Source organism: Oncorhynchus gorbuscha, linkage group LG04, assembly GCF_021184085.1.
Source record: "Oncorhynchus gorbuscha isolate QuinsamMale2020 ecotype Even-year linkage group LG04, OgorEven_v1.0, whole genome shotgun sequence".
NCBI lineage: Eukaryota > Metazoa > Chordata > Actinopteri > Salmoniformes > Salmonidae > Oncorhynchus > Oncorhynchus gorbuscha.
The window spans coordinates 2688773-2712474 of record NC_060176.1 but is presented as its reverse complement, the minus strand read 5'-3'; the positions used below and the strand labels follow the sequence as shown (position 1 = coordinate 2712474).

At 43.5% G+C, this 23702-nt stretch overlaps 1 protein-coding gene across 1 annotated transcript; it reads left to right on the top strand.

Moving 5' to 3' along the window:
- Nucleotides 1-1375: 1375 nt before the first annotated feature.
- Nucleotides 1376-19192, top strand: LOC124033527 (NAD(P) transhydrogenase, mitochondrial-like). The gene is made up of 23 exons (XM_046345549.1): nt 1376-1529; nt 2293-2480; nt 3620-3849; nt 4407-4624; nt 4758-4845; nt 5036-5124; nt 5205-5392; nt 5577-5710; nt 5814-5914; nt 6171-6261; nt 7927-8080; nt 8251-8412; nt 8781-8891; nt 8980-9125; nt 9263-9458; nt 10596-10829; nt 12293-12453; nt 13398-13577; nt 13799-13958; nt 16675-16756; nt 17152-17270; nt 17957-18072; nt 18768-19192. The coding sequence occupies exons 2-23, from the start codon at nt 2345-2347 to the stop codon at nt 18912-18914; spliced, it is 3243 nt and encodes a 1080-aa protein (XP_046201505.1). The 5' UTR covers nt 1376-1529; nt 2293-2344; the 3' UTR covers nt 18915-19192.
- The last annotated feature ends 4510 nt before the right edge of the window (nt 19193-23702 follow it).

Genomic DNA, 23702 nt, shown 5'->3' with positions numbered 1-23702 from the left:
TTCCTCTTTTGGTCCGGACCTTTGTACCCCCTTAGGCCATACCCATATCCCATTGTTGTCTACTGGTTTCGTGGCAGGCTGAAGGAGAGTGCAATAGCGTTGCAGATACAACTCTGTCATGGTCAGAAACTCTTCCTCTACTTCAAAGGTATAGCCTTCTCGTCCACGTTAAATGGGGACTCCGCTTCCCAATCACTCATCATTTCTGCTCATGTGCATTTTCGTTGCGCCGATTTGGGAGGGTTATGTAGGAATAGTCGTCTGCAGCAGTGATCGAACTATAGGTTTTCAGCCACATACTCTAGTACTAGGCACCTCTCCTTCCTCAACGAAGCGCAGCCTGACCCAGAGTTGCTAAGGTCGGACCGCAGAGCTCCCAAAATTGGGAGCCATGATGGAACATTTGCTCCGTTATAAGTTGTGAAATCACCTTTACCATCACCAAAACAGTTTAGCAACCCTATCCCAGCCTGATTTCTACTTATGCTGTCTGGTCACGGTTGCTAGTTAGCAACGACTAGCTGGCTGACTTCTCTAGCTAACAACACCATAAAGGCCACACATATAAAGACACAGTAGCTAGTGAGCTATAGCAACTTACCAATATGAGTATTAAACGATCTTCAACCACGTTTGTTTCACTCTTATTTCACTAGACAAATAGTTTGACAGCTAACGTTAGCTAGAAGCTATCATGCTGCATTTCTATGTTTACAGCAGCCATGTGTGTTGAACATGAGATGGCCAACAATAAGCATTCCCTCGAACGATTTGTGGGGGTTAGCTGGTAAGGGATTATAATTAAGATATTATTTTTCATTGTAGTTTGTTAAAATATTTGCTCGAGAGTTGTTGATAAATAACTTTGAAGTGATGAAACATCTTGGAAGCAGATGCGCGTAAGTAAGTTTCTGCCTCTTTAAAACCCCGGTTTTTATCACAGTCGGCCAGATACATAAAGCTATCATTCAAAACATGTCTCACTGGCGTTATCTTGTGTACAACGATATACAAACAACGTCTGTGCAACATTACGTGTACAACGATATACAAACAACGTCTGTGCAACATTACATTATTGATGGCGATATAGCTTGTGAAAAAACCCATGTGATTTTATTTACAGAAAGTTATTTGAGCATTCTCCATTAATGTCACCAAATCTCGATGAATGTCAGCATGCAGTGGTATTAATGTGGTTATGAGAGACTCGCATAGTCTCTATAGTCAATTATATATGCATTGTTAACGTTATAGCCAGAACTTGGAAACTCGGAAATGTCTGACTTGCTAACTGGCTGTAGTTGTACACGTGCCGCGCTCAACCAATTAGCAAGTCGGACATGTTCGAGTTTCCTAGTTCCGACTTTTATCTGAACGCGCCAATAAACCTGCGATACCGAAACTTTGTTCCGTGCGCCCGACAAATGAAAAAGTGAAGGTCGTTCCGACCAACCAAATTGCACTACTGTATTTTATAACTGACTAAACGGGAACTGATTTCCGACTGAGACGAAAACTACCAGAAGGTTAGTGAGAAATCTTTTTGTAGCTACCCTAATAATAAACACTTTTCTCTTACTTTTATGTTTATTCCTGCAGGAATGAATGGAAGCAACAGTCATGTCATATGGAAGCAACAGTCATGTCATATATGGAAGCAACAGTCATGCACAGACAAAATGTTCAGCTACAGGTTGTTGTAATAGAGACTTGTGTCCCAGTTTTCCACCCTGTCTGAGTTGTGCTCCAATGGTCCAACAGCAGCAGAGAGTGAGGGAGGGAGGGAGTGAGTGTATGAATGAATTAGAGAGAGGCTGTGTGTGTCGTTTGAGTTGCTGCTGCCTTGTGCTCTGCTAACCCACAACATGGCATGTGGATATAATCCCTCTTTCTCTCTGCCCCAGTTTCTGCATGTAGATCTACTGCCTGTCTCCACCTTCTACCCCAGCCCCACTCTTTCTGTCCCTGTCCCTACTCCTACCCAACCCCCCCCCTGTCCTATGCTCTCACCCAGCAGTCAGGAGTGTTCTTGTCACAACCACACTGTCATATTTCCAGATCTCGCGTAGCTTTGTGTAGTGTGTATACAGCCCCGTGTCCTGTCCTGCACAGCTGAAATGTCACACTGCCGTCGCTAGGCCCAGCAGCTGAAGAGAAAGTGTGTGTGTGTGTGTTCAGGACTTTCCGGGGCAGTTAAGATAAGCAAGTCTGGCTGAGGAAGCAGCAAGCAGACGTAGTGTTAGAAGACGTCCTCACCTGCAACACACACACAACTGTTTGTGTCTCTAGGTGTTGTTGACCAGAGGTACAGCTACAGGCCTGTCCCTCAGCAGCACTAGTCATGTCCTCTCTGCTGCGCTGTGTCTCCTGCTGCGGATCCACTGTCACCTTGCTCCAGCAAGGTGTTCGCCACCACACACCTGGCCGACGGGCCTTCAGGACCTTCCCACAGCTCTGGAACTGTGAGCCTGCTAAAGGTAGGACATAACTACAACTCCTTAACAAACACACAAACTCCTTAACACTGTCTTCTGATAACTGTCTTATCTGTATTTGTGCCACAGTAGGCAGTCTAGGCCTGGCTGCTTGTTGTTTTATAGCTTCTCCTCTCTATCCTACTAAAGGCATTGGGAAACTAAACAGCAGTTCAGTTAAGGACATTTTCTCCCCTGGCTGGAGGAGTGGAAAAACTCCCACAGAGCAGTGGCGGTTGTGTTTGGAATAGGGGTTGATAGGGAATTTGTTGAAATAGGAAACAATAGGACCGTGAATCAACTTAGCTAACATTTCTATGGGGTGCTAACATGACCGTGGCTAACTCCACTCTCTGTTGCTAACCTGCAAAGAGAACATGTAAGAGAGGTCAGTTAAAGGTGAAATGTGTATTCTGCTGTTCCGTGGCAGATCGACTTTTTATAAACACTACCCTGTGTTGTCACTGACTGAGGTAGCTGTGCTGGAGTGTATGTTGTGTGTTTGTGGAAGTTTTGTGTGTTACTGGGAAATTTAGCAGAGCAGGGTTTAGGTCTGTGTGTGACAGACAGCAGGCCTCGTCGTGGTGTGGGTACTGGCTCGCAGCCAACCAGCTGCTAATAATGTTTCTGTGCCGGGAGGTCACCACACCGTGTAAGGACTGATATGTGAAACCCGACTCTCCACCGGCCTCGCCGGCCCAACTCACTTTCTGCTGCAGAACTACACTGTCTTTTAGTCTAACTTACACACACTACGGTAGTAGTCACTACGGCCTAGTACACTACAGCTTGCCTTAGTCCCTGCCTCACTTCCATTCTTCCTTACTCCCTTCCCTGCCTCTTCCACACGCTCATCTGCAGCCTCTTTTACCCTGAACCTGTCAGTCTCTCCCAGATTCTCACCTTGTCTTGATAACGGCAAACAGCATTGTTTTCTGAACTCATAATTGGGTTACTCTTCATGCTGTTAATTGTAATGCTATACTCATGTCTTCCACTCATGTATCTGAACAGGTGTGTTTGTGTGTGCGCACTGATTCAGTGTGTGTAAATCACGCCCATTGTTTTTCCCCGAGGTGTGTTGTATCTTATGTGGTTGACGTCAAATGTTTGTTAAATGGAGGTTGTGTGTGTTGATGCAGGACGGCTGTATAAGGACCTGGTGGTAGGAGTTCCTAAGGAGATCTTTAAGAATGAGCGTCGTGTGGCTGTGTCCCCTGCGGGGGTGGAGCTGCTCGTCAAACAGGGCTTCAACGTCCAGGTGGAGTCTGGAGCAGGAGACCACGCTAAGTTCTCTGACCAAATGTACATAAACGCTGGGGCCTCCATCACAGACACTAACGGGGCCTTCGGATCTGACCTGGTCCTCAAGGTCAGTACTGGGCTATGGAACTCAAACTAAACTCAAACTCAGTGTGGTCAATACTGGGCAGGGAGTTAACTTGAACCCAGGGCTGCAGAGTTACATCTGAGAGGATCGGCCTAATCAAGGCTCTGTGCAGAATCATGGATCTACAGATCATCTTGCATTCCATGAACTACTCATAATGAGATCAAGATTAGTTATCCCACACAGCTCCTAGCTCAGGCAGATCCCCTCGCACGTGCTGTTAGGAAACAAAATGTGTACTGAACTATTGAGGGCCAGATCCTAACTTCACATATACACATGTTGAAATGTAACTTTATTGTAAACCATACTTCACACTTATAGTATGTGAATGGGAGTTTTACATAACAAATTGAGTGAGGAATGAGTTTTGCCCTTCCAAAGTATTAGGTATGGGATAACACTGGTAAAGTCTGAGTAAATCATTGTTGCTGGTTGTTTGAGCTAGTAGAGGAAACAAAATAAACATTTCAATCTCTTAGACATTGTTGGCCCCTGGTAACCTCTGACCCATCATCTCTCTTGAAATTTCTCTCCAGGTGAGAGCTCCAGTGTTGAACGAGGCTACTGGCAAACATGAGTCAGAGCTGCTGAAGCCTAAATCCACCCTGGTGAGCTTCATCTACCCAGCCCAGAATCCTGATCTCATGGAGAAGCTGGCCCAGAGTCAGACCACCGTGCTGGCCATGGATCAGGTCCCGCGAGTCACCATCGCACAGGGCTACGACGCACTCAGCTCCATGGCTAACATTGCAGGGTAAGGGGAGACCTGCACAAAGACCCAGACATGCAGACACACACGCATACGTACACACACAGTAACGCATATGTCTTGGCCTCCAGCTCTGAAACTGGTTCAATGTGTTCATAGAACTGTGTGTGTCCTGCAGGTACAAGGCTGTTGTTCTGGCTGCTAACCACTTTGGCAGATTCTTCACCGGCCAGATCACAGCAGCAGGGAAAGTCCCCCCAGCCAAGGTAAGTCCTTCTATAACAGTTATATCAACTAGATCAATGTGAATGTACCTGTCAAAACTGAACAACTGTGACGTCTCAGAGCATGAACTATATTATAGTGTTTTGACTAACCTGTCACCAGGACTGCAGAGTCTGTGGGATCAATGTAACGTCGCTGTATCTCTGACCGCCATCTTGTTAACCCTTCCAGGTCCTGGTCATCGGAGGTGGAGTGGCTGGTTTGGCTGCAGCTGGAGCCGCCAAGTCTATGGGAGCGATCGTCAGAGGCTTTGATACCCGGTGAGTTGCAGTACCAGATGAGTTGTAGTTAGTCTTCGATACCAGGTACAGTATTGATGATGTTCTGTATCCACCCTCAGACCAGCAGCTCTGGAACAGTTTAAGTCGTTCGGGGCGGAGCCTTTGGAGGTGCACATTAAGGAGTCCGGGGATGGTGTTGGAGGTTACGCCAAGGAGATGTCCCCAGAGTTCATTGCAGCTGAGATGGAGTTGTTTGCCAAGCAGTGTAAAGACGTGGACATCCTCATCAGTACTGCTCTCATCCCAGGTGAACATTCATTCATTCGGTATCTCATTCATTCATTCATTCATACTCTGTCTGCTTGTTCTCCTCTCTTTGTTTCTCTCCTACGTCTCTCCCTCCTTTCTCTCACCATGAATATCATTCCACTCTTTCTATCCTAATAATTTCCCTTTCTATAATGATCTGTGACCATGCCCTCTGTCTGTAGGGAAGCGAGCTCCCATCCTGATCAAGACAGAGATGGTGGAGTCTATGAAGGATGGCTCTGTGGTGGTGGACCTGGCTGCTGAGGCTGGAGGAAACATTGAGACCACCAAGCCTGGAGAGCTGCACGTACACAAGGTGGGGAGACCACCTCAGTTCTGGAAGAATAATACTGTCCCTAGAGTGTGTATAGTTGGAGCTTGTGTGTGTGTAACTGAGAACTGTGTGTGTTTCTCCTCAGGGTGTGACACACATCGGCTTCACGGACCTGCCCAGCCGCATGCCCACCCAGGCCAGCACCCTGTACTCCAACAACGTGCTCAAACTGCTCAAGGCCATCAGGTAAAGAGACGGGTGGGTGGACAGGTTTTTGGATGGATAGATGGACACTTTATAATACTACTAGACATGGACAGGGACAGTAGTTTTCCCTAGGACCGATCACGTTACCTGACCAGGAAAAACACCTGGCCTATGTTATAGCCCCACAGACCCTGAGTTGTTCCTGGCCAAGTCTAAAATGACTGGAGTTTGATAAAGGTGGTTCAGTATATAAATGTGATATATTAATGTTTTTAATTGTGCTTATCACCATCAGCCCAGACAAAGACTACTTCCACTTTGAGCCCAAAGAAGAGTTTGATCACGGGACACTGGACCACGTCATCAGAGGAACCATGGTCATGCAGGTGTGTAGTATGTGTCTCTGTTGATACTTTATGTAGAATATGTCCATTTTGGGACCCTTTTATTTATTGTTTTGTCTAGTTCATTTTGACACAAATATCATTAAGTCACATTTTTGTCATTTGAATAATGATTTAGTCTAGTTATTGTCAAAATGAATAAAACAATGGGCCATTTTAGTCAACTAAATGCCCTTTTGATGTAGTCCCATTTTAGTCAACTAAATGCCCTTTTGATTTAGTCCCATTTTAGAACTAAATGCCCTTTTGATGTAGTCCCATTTTAGTCAACTAAATGCCCTTTTGATGTTGTCCCATTTTAGTCAACTAAATGCCCTTTTGATGTAGTCCCATTTTAGTCAACTAAATGCCCTTTTGATGTAGTCCCATTTTAGTCGTCCCATTTCCATTATCTCATTAACCTTTAGTAAACATAAATCACTGACTTCCATGTGCACAAACACACACAGCCTTGTCCTACCAACATATTTTTCTGCATAAAATTTTATTGTAGATTCTTTTCCCAACAGCCAGATTGTCAGAACACATTACTCTGCAGCAGATGATACATCACAGCCTTTGACATACTGTAGTGTATTGTAATCAAAGTTCTGTCATAGTTAGTTACTACTTAACTAGCATTAACAATCTGTTATTACCTGAATGTATATATTGTGAGGACTCTCTTTCAGATGTCTCTTGAGGTTGGTAGTATTTTTTTCCCCGTCAAATTGTGGGTGCAAATACTGTCTTCTCCTGTGAAAGAAGGTTGGATTTGGTTTTGTTTTAATTGACACGATAAGTAAAGAGCTACAAAGTAGGTGAATCAGTCACACTGAGACTGAAGAAAGCAGGGAGTTTTAAATGTGATATTTCACTCCAAAATCAAAGTTTGGCAGATATTCTCTGTTGAATGAGTTGAAGAGTCCACGTCCCTTCATGCTCAGACTTTCTCTGCCTCCCAAATGGCATCCCATGGGCCCTGGTCAAAAGTTGCTCCCTATATAGGAAGTAGGGTGCCATTTGAGATGCATGCTGTTATTTCTGAGTGAAGCGTCACCATGACCCATAAGCCACCCTGCTATATTCTCTCAGCTGGAATCCAGCTGGCTGCACATAGCACAGTTTACGTGAGAAACAGGAATGCTAGTTATGAAATATTTTTTTTTTAAATGCACTTTTCCAGGAATGTTTTGATTTGAAAGTTTGGACATTTTGACAGTATTTACGGCAGACTAGAGAAGCAGAGAAAGCACGAGGTGTGTCACCTTACCACGTATTAAACAAAGAATTATTCATGCTATTTAAATGTGATTTTTCTCGCTAGCTATGTTCCATCGTTATATCCCCGTGGTTGTTACTCAGGTCCCTTAGGTGACATGAAGAATCCTGTCTTCTAGTTAAGAACCTCAACTTGCACGTGATTGGTCAGTCTCTTATTTTCAACCTTGGTGCCGTAGAAACTCACTTTTTAAAAAGCAAGGTTTCAATGAAATCATGACAGGATCCCTCCATTTCTAACAATAACCTTCCATTTGGAATATTCCTCAATTGCTCACGTGTTTCTCAATGTGTATATTTGTCATGTGGATTTCTAAAACGTGTATTTTTCATCTTGTGTTTTTATCACATTGTGTGTTTCTCACATTGTGTTTGTCACATCTCCAGGAAGGCAAGAGCCTGTTCCCATCCCCCCAACCTAAGACACAACCCCCGGCCGCTCCAGTCAAACAGAGAAGTGTAGCAGAGCTAGCGGCAGAGAAGGCAGCCGTGGTCTCACCTTTCCAGAAGACCTTGACCAACGCTGGTGTCTACACCGCAGGTCAGACACTCACACCGTACACACACACACCACACACACACACCGTACACACACACACACACACACACACACACACACACACACACACACACACACACACACACACACACACACACACACACACACACACTCTAACTCCCTCCCTCTCTGCTGTCCTCTCCTGTCTCCAGGTCTCTCTACATGTCTGGCGCTGGGCTTGGCGGCGCCCAACTCAGCCTTTACCCAGATGGTCACTACTTTCGGCCTGGCCGGCATCGTGGGGTACCACACGGTGTGGGGCGTCACCCCCGCCCTCCACTCACCCCTCATGTCCGTCACCAATGCCATCTCAGGTCAGAGGTCAGGGCTCAAATAGTGTCACTGCTGGGTCCTATTTATTTGTGCACACCTTAGTAAAATGTATTAAAACGCTTTGCAATGAAAAACGAGCACTTATTAGACAGACTTTGTCCGTCCCTCCTCGTGTGGGTCAGTTTTCAGCTGTTTGGTGTCTAGTGAATAGGACCCTGGTGTGTCAGCAGGTAATGGTCACCCTGTTCTCCATACTGGGTGTGTCTGTAGTGTAACAAAGCCCTCTGCTTATTTTCTCCCTCTAAGAAACCCCTGCAGAAACTGTTACATCATTCCATTTCTTTACTCCTTCAAGCACCTGGACGTTGAACAAGGTGTGTGAACATATTGTCTTCTCTCCCCGTGGCAGGTCTGACTGCTGTGGGTGGTCTGGTCCTGATGGGGGGAGGTCTCCACCCCTCCTCCTTCCCCGAGGGCCTGGCTCTGGCTGCAGCCTTCGTCTCCTCCATCAACATCGCAGGTCTGGCACACACACACACATGCACACATGCGCACACTCACACACACAAGCAAGCACTCACTGTCTCTACCGGTCTCTGTCCTCCCAGGTGGGTTCATGATCACCCAGAGGATGCTGGACATGTTTAAACGTCCTACAGACCCTCCAGAGTACAACTACCTGTACGGTCTACCAATAGGAGTCTTCATAGGAGGTTACGGGGCCTCTGTGGCTGCTGGCTACCACATCGAGCAGGTGACACTGATGTGCTGTTGTTGTTGAAGTGCTGTTCTACAAATGATGTAACTACCTGGGGTTAGGAAGCCAATTGTGTTGTGTAGGTGTTTTATGTTGTGTAGGTGTTTTATGTTGTGTATCACTGTGTGTTCCAGATGATGTACCTGGGGTCTGGTATGTGCTGTGTGGGAGCATTGGCAGGGCTGTCTTCACAGGGCACTAGTCGTCTGGGTAATGCCCTGGGCATGATGGGGGTAGCAGGGGGCATCGCTGCCACCCTGGGCTCCCTGAAGCCCTCTCCTGAGCTGCTGGCACAGATGAGTGCCGCCATGGCCACCGGAGGAACCCTGGGTAGGTGGACCTGCCACACCACACAGCCATATACAGATACACACCATCACACAGCCATATACAGATACACACCATCTCAAATCTAATCAACATGTCTTTAAAGTGTGTTTAAACATCTAAAAAGGTTTTATGATTGAAATGGAAACGTAAAAAGCCCATGGTCACCAGAAGACCCTGGGTAAGTAGGCCCTTCCTCAAAGACCAGGCTTAATCCGTGTCTGGGAAACGGGCCCAAGTCAACTTTTCCAGCAAGATGCCATGTTTCTACCTCTGAGCTTTTCCTTTTGCCATTGGTGATGAGGATTTTGGTCTGGACAACACAGGCAGATAGATATCTGATCTCATACACCATTCCACATTTGTTTAAGTGTATAAAACCATGATTAAGGTTTTTACATGTTATTGACTTTGCATATTATTTCTGAAGTCTTTGGAAAATGAGTGTGAATTATTGAAACTATGATGGACGATCCATCATGCGATCTGGATTGACAGATATACATGTTCTGATATCTTCATGGTGTCAGAGTACTTTAGGTGTGTGTGTGTACTTTAGTAGTGGTGTGTTATACTGATATGATGTTATTATTCTCTTAGGCCCTGGCAGCTGTCTCTCTCACACACACACACACACACACACACACACACACACACACACACACACACACACACACACACACACACACAGGGCATGTGTGTTTATGCAGTCTGATATTAGTAATATTATCCTTTTAGAGAACTAGTTGTTATTTTATTAGGGTTTTTGACAACACTGTTCAGAGCGTGCCTCTAGACTATTCTGTTACTTCTGATGTTAATGCCCAATATGAATACAAAAGTAATTCAGTCCAGATGGTTGCCTTCCCAGCAAATACAGTATGTTGTAGCACTAGGAGTTAGTCCAACTCTATGTGAAGCACTGAGACCAGGAGAAAATACTTCCATAGAAAATGTCTTATACATTTGTCCTTCAGAGATTCAGGGCTGTTTTGTTGTTGTTGCTGAATTCCAAATCAACTGCTAGGACCTACAGCCATCGGTACCTGTATAGAACTGAAGGTCTCTAATGTGAAGGTGTCTGTTTTCCCCCTGTGCCCTACTCCGTGTTTCTGACCCTCTGCTACTCTGCTTCCCCAGGTCTGACCATTGCCAAGCGTATTGAGATCACCGATCTCCCCCAGCTGGTAGCTGCCTTCCACAGCCTGGTGGGTCTGGCTGCAGTGCTGACCTGTGTGGCAGAGTACATGATCGAGTACCCTCACTTGGACGTACACCCTGCAGCCAACATGGTGAAGACTGTGGCCTACCTCGGCACATACATCGGAGGGGTCACCTTCAGCGGGTCACTGGTGGCCTATGGCAAGCTGCAAGGTACTGTAGACCGCCATTAACCCACGTGGATGCAGGGACGCAGACACACACACTCTCTCTCTGAGCTCTCTGTCCTGTGGTACTGATTGCCTCCTTTGATCTAGCCAAAGCCCAAGATCCCATGGGAAATCCAGGCCAGGATGGTGTGTGTGTGTGTGTGTGTGTGTGTGTGTGTGTGTGTGTGTGTGGCTGATTATTGCGTGCCTGACAGAGTGGAAGTGCCGGGAGGCTTGTAGGAGTTCTATGTTGGTAAGGTAACAGCTGTTAAAGGAAAAATCCACCCAAAACCACTACAATGTATAGTGTTAAGTAACACATATGTGAGAGCAATATTTTTCATGATCAAATGTTTCATTTTGGTGTTTATAATAAGGTTGGTAGAAACGTAAAAATCTACGTGGAAATATGTTGCAGCTCAAGTCGACTACCAAATCCACAATGCAATGCTCTCTATGGGCTGGCTGGCTAGCTAGCAAACTTAACTACACACAATAATAACAAAGACAAGATCAGTATATGAAGTAGCTAGTTGGCTGTAAAATTGCCAAAACAAACTGCACTATCAATTTAAGGAGTCTACAATCTCACCTGTTCAACCTGCAGATCGATGTGCCTCAGAGTGGAGTTTGACATTCGCAACGGCACCATGCAATGCACCCTGGACTGAAGAGGCAGACAAATAGAAGAAATGTGCTAAACGCTCTGTTAAATTCTTAATTTCTCGAAGGTAGGAATATCGCAAAAAATCTGATCATTGAGTCATTTGAGAGAAGACATCCTGCCGTGTTATGACATCAGCCAGTATTGAAATCTGACATGTATGACATGTATGTCTAAAATGTCTAAAAGTCCTCTTCCTATTAACTTCCAGGGTAGTGAGAGAGACTTTATCACAGTGCTACGTCAAACCGGATGGATTTCTGCCTGCTTGAACACCAGTAACTCCGATAAACATTAAATGACCCAGGAAATCGATAGAAAATCACTCAGAGATACACAAAAGTAATGTAACATTCAAAATGGGTGAATCTTCTCTTTAAGTGTGTGTGTGTGGGGGGTTGCTTTTCTACGGAGGGGAGTTATTTTTATAGCCCACGTGAGAAACGGTTGTCTCTATTGTGTTTAGAAACCGTCAGTTCTCTATTCCCTCTGTGATCGCTGGTAATGAGAGACCGACCGAAGGCAGGAGTCCCTGCCAGATCTGTGGTCTGTTATCAATATATTACAACGCTCCACATGACCTCCACCCCTCACTCTAATCAATGTGATGTATCAATACAACCCTCCACCATCTCTCCTTCCAGGATTCCCCCGTTCCCCTCCATTCCCCCGTGTTCCCCTCCATTCCCCCGTTCCCCTCCTCTCTGTTCACAATTTCCAGTTCAGAATGATAAATTGTGAGTTCAGAGTTTTGAGTTCTGGGTGCAGTTTTGTGAACATTGTTCTGTATTCCCTCCTTTCAGGTGTTCTGAACTCCGCCCCGCTGATGTTGCCGGGGCGTCACATGATGAACGCCGGTCTGATGACTGCGTCTGTCGGTGGTATGATTCCCTTCATGCTCAGTGCTGACTACGCTACTGGCATGGGCTGTCTGGTTGGAGTGTCTGGCCTCTCCACCGTCATGGTGAGAACATGGCTAAAGATGTCATGTTTTATACAGACATGGTGAAGCCCACCAATGACCAATAGTGTTATTCAGCTCTAATCAGAATAAGAAAAACTTTGACACTCAACAATGTTGGTGGGACTGACCTTGATAAAGGCTACAACGACAACCACAATCTACAGCAGGGTTAGGCAACAGGCCCGCTGGCCAGAACTGGCTTGAGTGGTAACATTTTTTTGTGTAGTTTGTTTCTGCTCCAACAGAAATTGTTCCACTGCTTAATCTAGTTGCCTACCCCTGATCTAGAGGAAATAACCCAGTATCATACAGTCACTGTGAGGGGTTTATCTATTGACTACCCAGCAAACCAAAATTGGCTTTGTAAAAGTTCCCAGAACATTCGCTAGCTTGCGGCAAATGTTCTCATAACACAAAACCTGGCCAGTTGGCTCATGATTACACAATGTTTGTATAAAAAATTTGCCTGATGTTGCCAGAACATTCCCAGAACATTGATCCTATATTTCGTTGCGGCAGTGTGCTCTAAAAACATTACTGGTGCATTACTACCTTACCTGGAACCCTAATGAGAACGTTTGGGGAATGTTCTGTGGTGGTTGTTACAGGTGTCGTGCACAACCTTTCAGTGAATGTTAGGAATACATTCCAAGGATAATACATTTAAAATGTTTTCTGAAATGTTTTTGGGATGTTATCCTAATGTTAGATAAAACACTACCTGGAACATAATGGGAATCTTAGCTAATGTTCTGGGAATGTTCCCGGTTTGCTGGGTATAGTTCCAAGATTTGAGTAACTTTCCAAAGAATCACAGCTTTTCGAGAAATCGAGGTTGGAAGATAACTGGAATTAAGAGGAAATCCAGGAATCCTCCAACTGGTATTTCTGGAAAACCCTACTAGTGACTGAAGCGTGTCCTGACTGTGATTGTGTTCCTGTAGGGTGTAACCCTGACGATGGCCATCGGGGGCGCTGACATGCCAGTGGTCATCACTGTGCTCAATTCCTACTCTGGTTGGGCGCTGTGTGCCGAGGGATTCCTATTGGACAACAACCTCATGACCATTGTAGGAGCTCTGATTGGCTCGTCTGGTGCTATCCTCTCCTACATCATGTGTGTGGTGAGTACTGCTAAACACTCAGTCGCATTCACTCACACACATACTCTCTCTCAGCCTCTCACTCAGACACTCACCTGCCAGTCAGGTAGCTTTGTCATCTTAGTTTTGCTCTTGCACTTTGAGATTTTTTGGTTTTGGAATTCATCAAAAGATTTGTCACGCTCCCCATAGAGATATAATATAAATGTTGGATTTAATCCTGGTTACACCCCTCTTTCCAGGCAATGAACCGTTCCCTGCCCAACGTGATCCTGGGAGGGTTCGGTACCAGCTCCACGGCGGGGGGGAAACCCATGGAGATCACAGGCACCCACACAGAGGTCAATGTGGACCAGTCCATCGAACTCATCAAAGAGGCCAACAGCATCATAATCACCCCAGGTACACTCTCTCTCACTCACTCACTCACTCACTCACTCACTCACTCACTCACTCACTCACTCACTCACTCACTCACTCACTCACTCACTCACTCAGCACAAATGGATGCAATCATGCGTTCGCACAACAAGCAAGTTCTGGGAAGGGTTCAGAGGTAGTCTTATGGAACACACCTGTGTTCCAGTGTTCATCACTGTAGGAGGGTTGTGTGCAGAGTTGTGTATCTATATATCTGTCTGTGTGTTCTGCTCTCCTCCCAGACTGAAATCTGCTACCAGGTCATTTAGTAATGAACCCTGGCATAACATCTGTACTGGAGCCTGACACGGACAGGGAATGTGCGGTTTGTCTATGTCCCTGTGAAGCGGAGCTAGCTTGTTCGCCAGGCAGACAGACGGATAGGCAGGCAGTCAGACCTCAGAGGTAACTGGTAATATAGAAGACTACAGTGGCCCAGGGGTTAGAGGTCAGGGGTATTTGTTCCAAATATAGTTGATTAGTTGTAATCAACATACAGCACTGGCCTCTCAACTCTACCCAGTATCAGAACACACCTCTATCCAGTATGCTGATACCTCAGGACAGTTACACAAGCAGGCGTTAGACAGACACATGGGAGCGGGGGTTCCTCTCGCACGCATGCCCTCTTCTTCACCCCCCGCCCCATAACACACACAACCCCATAACACTTACAGGCAGGGGAAAGGGGTTTCCTCGCACGCACCACCCCCAGACTGTAGAAATCCTATGATTTAAGACAGAAGGGAGAGCAGAGGGGAGAGATGGAAGAGGGAGGGGGGGGTGAGAATAGAGGGTGAAATTGGGCAAGAGGAGGTGAAAAGGGGGAGAGATAAAGGAAGGGTATTGGGAGAGAGGAGGGGGAGAAAAGGGGGATAGATAAAGGAAAAGTATTGGGAGAGAGGAGGGGAAAAGGGGGATAGATAAAGGAAAGGTATTGGGAGAGAGGAGGGGAAAAGGGGGAGAGATAAAGGAAGAGTATTGGGAGAGAGGAGGGGAAAAGGGGGAGAGATAAAGGAAGAGTATTGGGAGAGAGGAGAGGAAAAGGGGGAGAGATAAAGGAAGGGTATTGGGAGAGAGGAGGGGAGGGGGAGATGAAGGAAGGGTATTGGGAGAGAGGAGGGGGAAAGATAAAGGAAGAGTATTGGGAGAGAGGAGGGGAAAAGGGGGAGAGATAAAGGAAGGGTATTGGGAGAGAGGAGGGGAAAAGGGGAGAGATAAAGGAAGGGTATTGGGAGAGAGGAGAGGAAAAGTGGGAGAGATAAAGGAAGGGTATTGGGAGAGAGGGAGAAAAGGAAAATGTGGGAGAGATAAAGGAAGGGTATTGGGAGAGAGGAGAGGAAAAGTGGGAGAGATAAAGGAAGGAGAGGAGGGGAAAGAGGTACTGCAGCCTTGGTCAGGAGAGGAGAACAGAAGATAACAAATAGTTTCAAACATAACTTATTCACTTCTGTTTTTAGTCTTCCAAGAATAACTTCTGCATTAATTTACCTCTATCATTTATCTGGTCATTAGTTACCTCTATCATTTATCTGGTCATTAAGTTACCTCTATCATTTATCTGGTCATTAAGTTACCTCTATCATTTATCTGGTCATTAAGTTACCTCTATCATTTATCTGGTCATTAAGTTACCTCTATCATTTATCTGGTCATTAAGTTACCTCTATCATTTATCTGGTCATTAGTTACCTCTATCTTTATCTGGTCATTAGTTACCTGGTCATTAGTTACCTGGTAGACATGATATTTATCTGCCATGTCTTGGAGAGGGTCACATCAACCTGAACCATCAAACACATTAAATGTATAGTTATGACGTGACCACGAGCAGCACCGCAGATATTAAGATGAGCATGAAGCAAGACAATGCAGGGAATATATGTGTGTGTGTGTGTGCACTGCTTGCTTGCAACATGGTCCGGACCAAAACAGCAGAGGTTCAACCTCGCGCTTCAACACTCTTAGTTGTTGTGGAAATCGGCCCAATATTCTGTTTACCAGTTGTGGAAAAAGTACTCAATTGTCATACTTGATTAAAAGATAACTTAATAGAAAATGACTCAAGTAAAAGTGAGTCACCCAGTAAAATACTACTTGAGTAAGAGTCTAAAAGTATTTGGTTTTAAATATACTTAAGTGTCAAAAGTAAATGGAATTTCTAAAATTAACTTATCAAGTAAAAGTATAAACCATTTCTAATTGCTTATATTAAGCAAAGCAGACGGCACCATTTATTTGTATTGACGGATAGCCAGGGGCACACTACCACACTCAGACATCGTTTACAAACTAAGCATCTGTGTTTAATGAGTCCACCAGATCAGAGGCAGTAGAGATGACCAGGGAAGTTCTTTTGATCAGTGTGTGAATTGGACCATTTTCCTGTCAAAATGTAAGAAGTACTTTTGTATGTCAGGGAAACTGTATGGAGTAAAAAGTACATATTTGCTTTAGGAATGTAGTGAAGTAAAAGTTGGCAAAAATATCAATAGTAAAGTACAGATCCCACAAACTACTTAAGTAGTGCTTTTTGAGTATTTTTACTTTACACCACTGCTGTTTACTTCGTGCATCGCTGAGTCATACCTTTTAACAGTAACATTTAAACTTTACCTACAGTGACACTGTGATTGTGTAGGTTGGTCTGCTTATAACGTGTGTGTGTGTGTGTGTGTGTGTGTGTGTGTGTGTGTAGGTTGGGGTCTGTGTGCGGCTAAGGCCCAGTACCCCATTGCTGACATGGTGAAGATGCTGGTAGAGCAGGGCAAGTCTGTCAGGTAGGTCTTCACAATAATATAATTCTCTCTCTCTCAATCATCTCTTTCTCTTCCTCTCTTCCTCTCTCTCCACTCTGTTTATTTTTGTTGGGGACCATCAGTCCTCCTGTCACAGTGAGAGAACGATATCTTCCTGTATTAGTCTGACTTCTAAAATAACATTCTTTCCATTTTTAGCTTTTCAATCCCACTGACCGTCTTGAGTTTCCTGGTCAGGAACACCTTTTAAGTTCAAGGAAGACAAAACACATCTGGGCCTAAAAGCTTTAGAGTGGAAAACATCTTTATTCTCCAAATTCGGAGCGAAGCTGTGAAGCCCTGACTGACTGAGGAATTGCATAAAGACAACATTAATGTGTGTGCTTGTGTGCTTGTGTGTGTGTGTGTGTTTCTAGGTTTGGTATCCACCCTGTGGCAGGTCGTATGCCAGGCCAGCTAAACGTGCTCCTGGCTGAGGCAGGTGTTCCATACGACGTGGTTCTGGAGATGGATGAGATCAATGAGGACTTCAAAGGTCAGAACACACACACTCACACTGATCAATTTACTGAACAAAAATAGAACGCAACAATGAAATTGTTGGTCCCATTTTTCATGAGCTGAAATGAAAGATCCCTGAAATGTTCCATACACACAAAGCTTTACCTCTAAAATGTCTTTAGATCCCTGTTAGTGAGCATTTTATCCTTAACCAAGATAATCCGTCCACCTGACAATTGGCATGCTGACCGCAGGAATGTCCGACAGAGCTGTTGCCAGAAAATTCAATGTTTATATCTTTACCATAAGCTGCCTCCAACGTCGTTTTAGAGAATTTGGCAATACATCCAACCAGCCTTTACAACCGCAGGCCACGCCAGCCCAGGACCTCCACATCCGGCTTCTTCACCTGCCAGATTGTCTGAGGAGTATTTATGGCATAGGCCCTGTGACCCTGCCCATACATGTGAAGTCCATAGATTAGGGCCTAATTGATTTAAATTGACTGATTTCCTTCTATGAACTGTAACTCAGTCAAATCTTTGAGATTGTTGCGTTTTATATTTGTGTTCAGTGTAGATTGATGGATTCATTGATTTGATCATACGACCAGCAGGCTTCCCTCACACTTGGTTGTGTTTGTAACGCAGCCTGGCAGGTTCCATCCATAGTTTCGCCAGGGTCTCTGTACCGGTTTTACTTAATGTGTCCCCCCCACAGAGACTGACCTGACGCTGGTGGTGGGTGCTAACGACACAGTGAACTCAGCAGCCCAGGAGGACCCCAACTCTATCATTGCTGGCATGCCAGTCCTGGAGGTCTGGAAGTCCAAACAGGTAGGAATGAAGAAGGTAGTATAAGAGTATTAGTACACGGCCCTCGCTGGTTTACAAAAGGAAGGAAGGATGCAAAATATTGTCTTGTTCTGCTCTCTGGTGTTGAGGGCTGAGTCCTCCTACTCTTTGGTTGACAAGGACTCTCACAGGTATAGAGTATAAGAGTATAACATGAGATTGTGAAGTGTGCTGTCTTCTGTTTCTCTGTAGGGGATTGTGATGAGCTCTCCGACTAGTTATTTTAAACATATTTCTGACACTATTTATTTAGACCAGTCATACGCAACAGACGGGCCGTGGGTCCTGAACTAAAATGATAAATGAGGGTTAGTCATGCCTCGACCCCTGGTCTCATATGAACACACATAAGACATGACAAAATGTGTAGAATTGCAGGAAATTAGCTGCAGTTTTCTCTCCGCCAACAAGAGGGCTGTGAACTGTTTGGGTTGTGAGGTGGGGGTTTGTTACGCCGATAAATGACAATGTCCATCTGGACATTTGCCACCTAGGTAATGTGTGTGACCCTGACCTTCTCAAACAGTACTTCCATACCCCTGATTTAAACAGTTGGAAACAGAGGGGGATGTGGGGATGGAACTCCAGTGGGAAGAGGAATATAAAAGGTGACGTTAGCCATGTCTCAACCCTGTTCCCCGCCATGTCTCAACCCTGTTCCCCTCCCTGTACTGTAGGTGATTGTGATGAAGAGGACCATGGGTGTGGGCTATGCTGCAGTAGACAATCCCATCTTCTACAAGCCCAACACATCCATGCTGCTGGGAGACGCCAAGAAGACCTGTGACACACTACAGGCCAAGATCAGAGAGGCCTACTACTAGAACAGAGATGGACAGTACACACACACTCCCTATCGGCTTTACGGAACTATTTATTTGTCTTCAATCCAGATGCAGGTGTATGGTTAAGATTAGTAAACAACGTTGAATATTTTTACACTTAGTGGCTTGATGATTATAGAGGTCCTCAGTACATATGATTATTGGATGTTGGGCAGTGATGTTGAACCAAAGGTGTGGACACGATGATTAGATTACATTTAAATTAACCCATGCACTGCCTGCCCTGATTTGTAAATAAAAATCTGTTTTGAATGTGATCTGTTGGCTAGAGTTCCCTATTCAATTGTATTTGTAAGAGCTTGTCAGGTATAATTTCACACACAAGCACTGAGCAGCACCAACTGGAGTTGAAACCACATGCTCCCAGTAGCTAACGGTAGACTGGCTCTCAACCAGTAAACACCAGCAGCGTGTTGCTCTAGCCTGTTAAAGGTCATGGAACCTACATGCACAGCGTTCACCATACATACAAATGAAGAACAAGCTGCATTGACAGATGTCCAGCGTAATGAATTCAACCCCAGCCTTTATCAATCTTTACACTTCTGTATTCACACATACTCACAGTACATTTCCTTTGGTCATTTCATACGGAAACACAGACCAGCTGATACCGTTCATAATTCAACATGACATGTTGCACAGTAACAACCAAGACAGCAACAAGAGTTTCAATCTGTTAAATGTGGATCAGATTAGAGCTTTACGTTGTCCTCCACACAAATCTGAGACAGTAGCTAGGTTTCCATCCAATTCATGGGTTTCATTAGATTATAAAAACGATAAACATCTCTGGTGGGAAAATGCATATCAAATGGACTTGTTGTGGATAAAAGGCTGATGTAGTGCACATAGAAGTAACTAAAAAATAAATGGGGTTCCATCACATTTACCTCTGATGGTTTTGTTGCATTATATAGGAAATGGTTCCACTCTGGCCTTGGCATGTGTGTTCCAACCAACAGCTTGCAGATACACTGTATCTATAGCCTACATGACATTATGGATAGTGTATCTATAGCCTACATGACATTATGGATAGTGTAGCCTATGACATTATGGATAGTGTATCTATAGCTACATGACATTATGGATAGTGTAGCTATAGCCTACATGACATTATGGATAGTGTATCTATAGCCTACATGACATTATGGATAGTGTATCTATAGCCTACATGACATTATGGATAGTGTATCTAGCCTACATGACATTATGGATAGTGTATCTATAGCCTACATGACATTATGGATAGTGTATCTATAGCCTACATGACATTATGGATAGTGTATCTATAGCCTACATGACATTATGGATAGTGTATCTATAGCCTACATGACATTATGGATAGTGTATCTATAGCCTACATGACATTATGGATAGTGTATCTATAGCCTACATGACATTATGGATAGTGTATCTATAGCCTACATGACATTATGGATAGTGTATCTATAGCCTACATGACATTATGGATATAGTGTATAGATACATTATGCCTACATGACATTATGGATAGTGTATCTATAGCCTACATGACATTATGGATAGTGTATCTATAGCCTACATGACATTATGGATAGTGTATCTATAGCCTACATGACATTATGGATAGTGTATCTATAGCCTACATGACATTATTATGGATATAGTATAGATACAGCCTACATGACATTATGGATAGTGTATCTATAGCCTACATGACATTATTATGGATATAGTGTAGATATAGCCTACATGACATTATGGATAGTGTATCTATAGCCTACATGACATTATGGATAGTGTATCTATAGCCTACATGACATTATGGATAGTGTATCTATAGCCTACATGACATTATGGATAGTGATATCATGACATTATGGATAGTGTATCCCTACATGACATTATGGATAGTGTAGCTATAGCCTACATAACATTATTATGGATATAGTGTAGATATAGCCTACAACATTGTTATGGATATAGTGTATCTATAGCCTACATGACATTATGGATAGTGTAGCTATAGCCTACAACATTATTATGGATATAGTGTATCTATAGCCTACATGACATTATGGATAGTGTATCTATAGCCTACATGACATTATGGAGTGTATCTATAGCCTACATGACATTATGGATATAGTGTAGATATAGCCTACAACATTGTTATGGATATAGTGTATCTATAGCCTACATGACATTATGGATATAGTGTATCTATAGCCTACATGACATTATGGATAGTGTATCTATAGCCTACATGACATTATGGAGTGTATCATTATGACATTATGGATAGTGTATCTATAGCCTACATGACATTATGGAGTGTATCTATAGCCTACATGACATTATGGATAGTGTAGCTATAGCCTACATGACATTATGGATATAGTGTAGATATAGCCTACATAACATTATTATAGGATATAGTGTAGATATAGCCTACATGACATTATTATGGATATAGTGTATCTATTAGCCTACATGACATTATGGATAGTGTATCTATAGCCTACATGACATTATGGATAGTGTATCTATAGCCTACATGACATTATGGATAGTGTAGCTATAGCCTATGACATTATTATGGATATAGTGTATCTATAGCCTACATGACATTATGGATAGTGTATCTATAGCCTACATGACATTATGGATAGTGTAGCTATAGCCTACATGACATTATTATGGATATAGTGTATCTATAGCCTACATGACATTATGGATAGTGTATCTATAGCCTACATGACATTATGGATAGTGTATCTATAGCCTACATGACATTATGGATAGTGTATCTATAGCCTACATGACATTATTATGGATATAGTGTATCTATAGCCTACATGACATTATTATGGATTATGGATAGTGTATCTATAGCCTACATGACATTATGGATAGTGTAGCTATAGCCTACATGACATTATGGATATAGTGTAGATATAGCCTACATGACATTATGGATAGTGTATCTATAGCCTACATGAAATTATGGGTAGTGTAGCTATAGCCTACATAACATTATTATGGATATAGTGTAGATATAGCCTACAACATTATTAGATACAGTGTAGCTATAGCCTACATGACATTATGGATAGACATAGCCTAGACATTATGGATAGTGTATCTATAGCCTACATGACATTATTATAGACAAGAGCCAGATACATTATGGAGTGTATCTATAGCCTACATGACATTATTATGGACATAGAGACAGATACAGTGTAGCTATAGCCTACATGACATTATTATGGACATAGAGACAGATACAGTGTAGCTATAGCCTACATGACATTATGGTTCTTTAGCCTTTGGATCAGTGTAAATAGCAACATTATTATGGATATAGTGTATCAGCCTCATGACATTAGGATATATCTATAGCCTACATGACATTATTAGATAGTGTATCTATAGCCTACATGACATTATGGATAGTGTATCTATAGCCTAATGACCCATCACCTAGTGTATCTTAGCACCACCCTGTAGCTATAGCCTAAATAACATTATTATGGATCTGTAGCCTAAATCATTAGTAGGGAAAACCACAGACAAAATGTCATTGTGTGACTTGACAATTATGGACATAGAGACAATACATGTTTACCTCAATTATTAGTTTTAGACACAAAATGATCCTACCTTGTCTCAGTAGTGATTTTAGACACAAAATGATCCTACCTTGGACATCTCAGTGGTGATTTTAGACATGATCATTACCTTGTCTCAGTGGTGATTTTAACGAACAAAATGATCCTACCTTGTCTCAGTGGTGATTTTTGGAGACACAAAATGATCCTACCTTGTCTCAGTGGTGATTTTAGACACAAAATGATCCTAAATTTACCTTGTCTCAGTGGTGATTTTAGACACAAAATGATCCTACCTTGTCTCAGTGGTGATTTTAGACACAAAATGATCCTACCTTGTCTCAGTGGTGATTTTAGACACAAAATGATCCTACCTTGTCTCAGTGGTGATTTTAGACACAAAATGATCCTACCTTGTCTCAGTGGTGATTTTAGACACAAAATGATCCTACCTTGTCTCAGTGGTGATTTTAGACACAAAATGATCCTACCTTGTCTCAGTGGTGATTTTAGACACAAAATGATCCTACCTTGTCTCAGTGGTGATTTTAGCATGTAAATCTTGGTGGGGCAAAACAGTGTAATAAAAGAAAGAAAGTGGGATGCTTGCCAGCAAAGTCACGAAACAATACATTAATAGCACTAGCAGTGACAAATGGTGCCCACAACCTGTTAGGGCCGACATAAAGCTGTCCCAACAGCAGTCCCAGAACCAGCTACACCTGGCTAACAGCTGAGCCTGGTCTGGCAGAGAAACACTTCTTTCAGCCTCATTTACTGCCTTTAAAAAAACATGGCTGATATGGCTGACTCGCTTAAATGTGGTTTCTACTGACAATGGAGATGTACAAGCTACGGCATAAGGGGGAGACAGACAAGCCACTTGCTCTGAATGATGGGTCGCCACTGCCTTGTATAGCGTATTTTGTTTTGTCGACATTTGGAAAGTTACAACATTTATATTATATCTCTATGGGGAGCGCGCCAAATCTTTTGATGAATTCACAAAAAAATCTCAAAGTGCAAGAGCAAAACTAAGATGACAAAGCTACCTCACTGGCAGGTGAGTGACGTACTTTACTCGCATAAAAAGGCTGAATGGAAAACTGGTTAGTAAGACAGTTTGTCAGCTATTTTTGGAGGCCTTGGTGGTGATTGTGTGTGTAGG

Bases quoted from the DNA above. Each gene is read 5' to 3' on its own strand.
- LOC124033527 (XM_046345549.1), top strand. From the start codon at position 2,345: ATGTCCTCTCTGCTGCGCTGTGTCTCCTGCTGCGGATCCACTGTCACC. The intron at 5,393-5,576 runs GTGAACATTCAT...CTCTGTCTGTAG, and splicing joins CAGTACTGCTCTCATCCCAG to GGAAGCGAGCTCCCATCCTG. The intron at 5,711-5,813 runs GTGGGGAGACCA...GTTTCTCCTCAG, and splicing joins GAGAGCTGCACGTACACAAG to GGTGTGACACACATCGGCTT.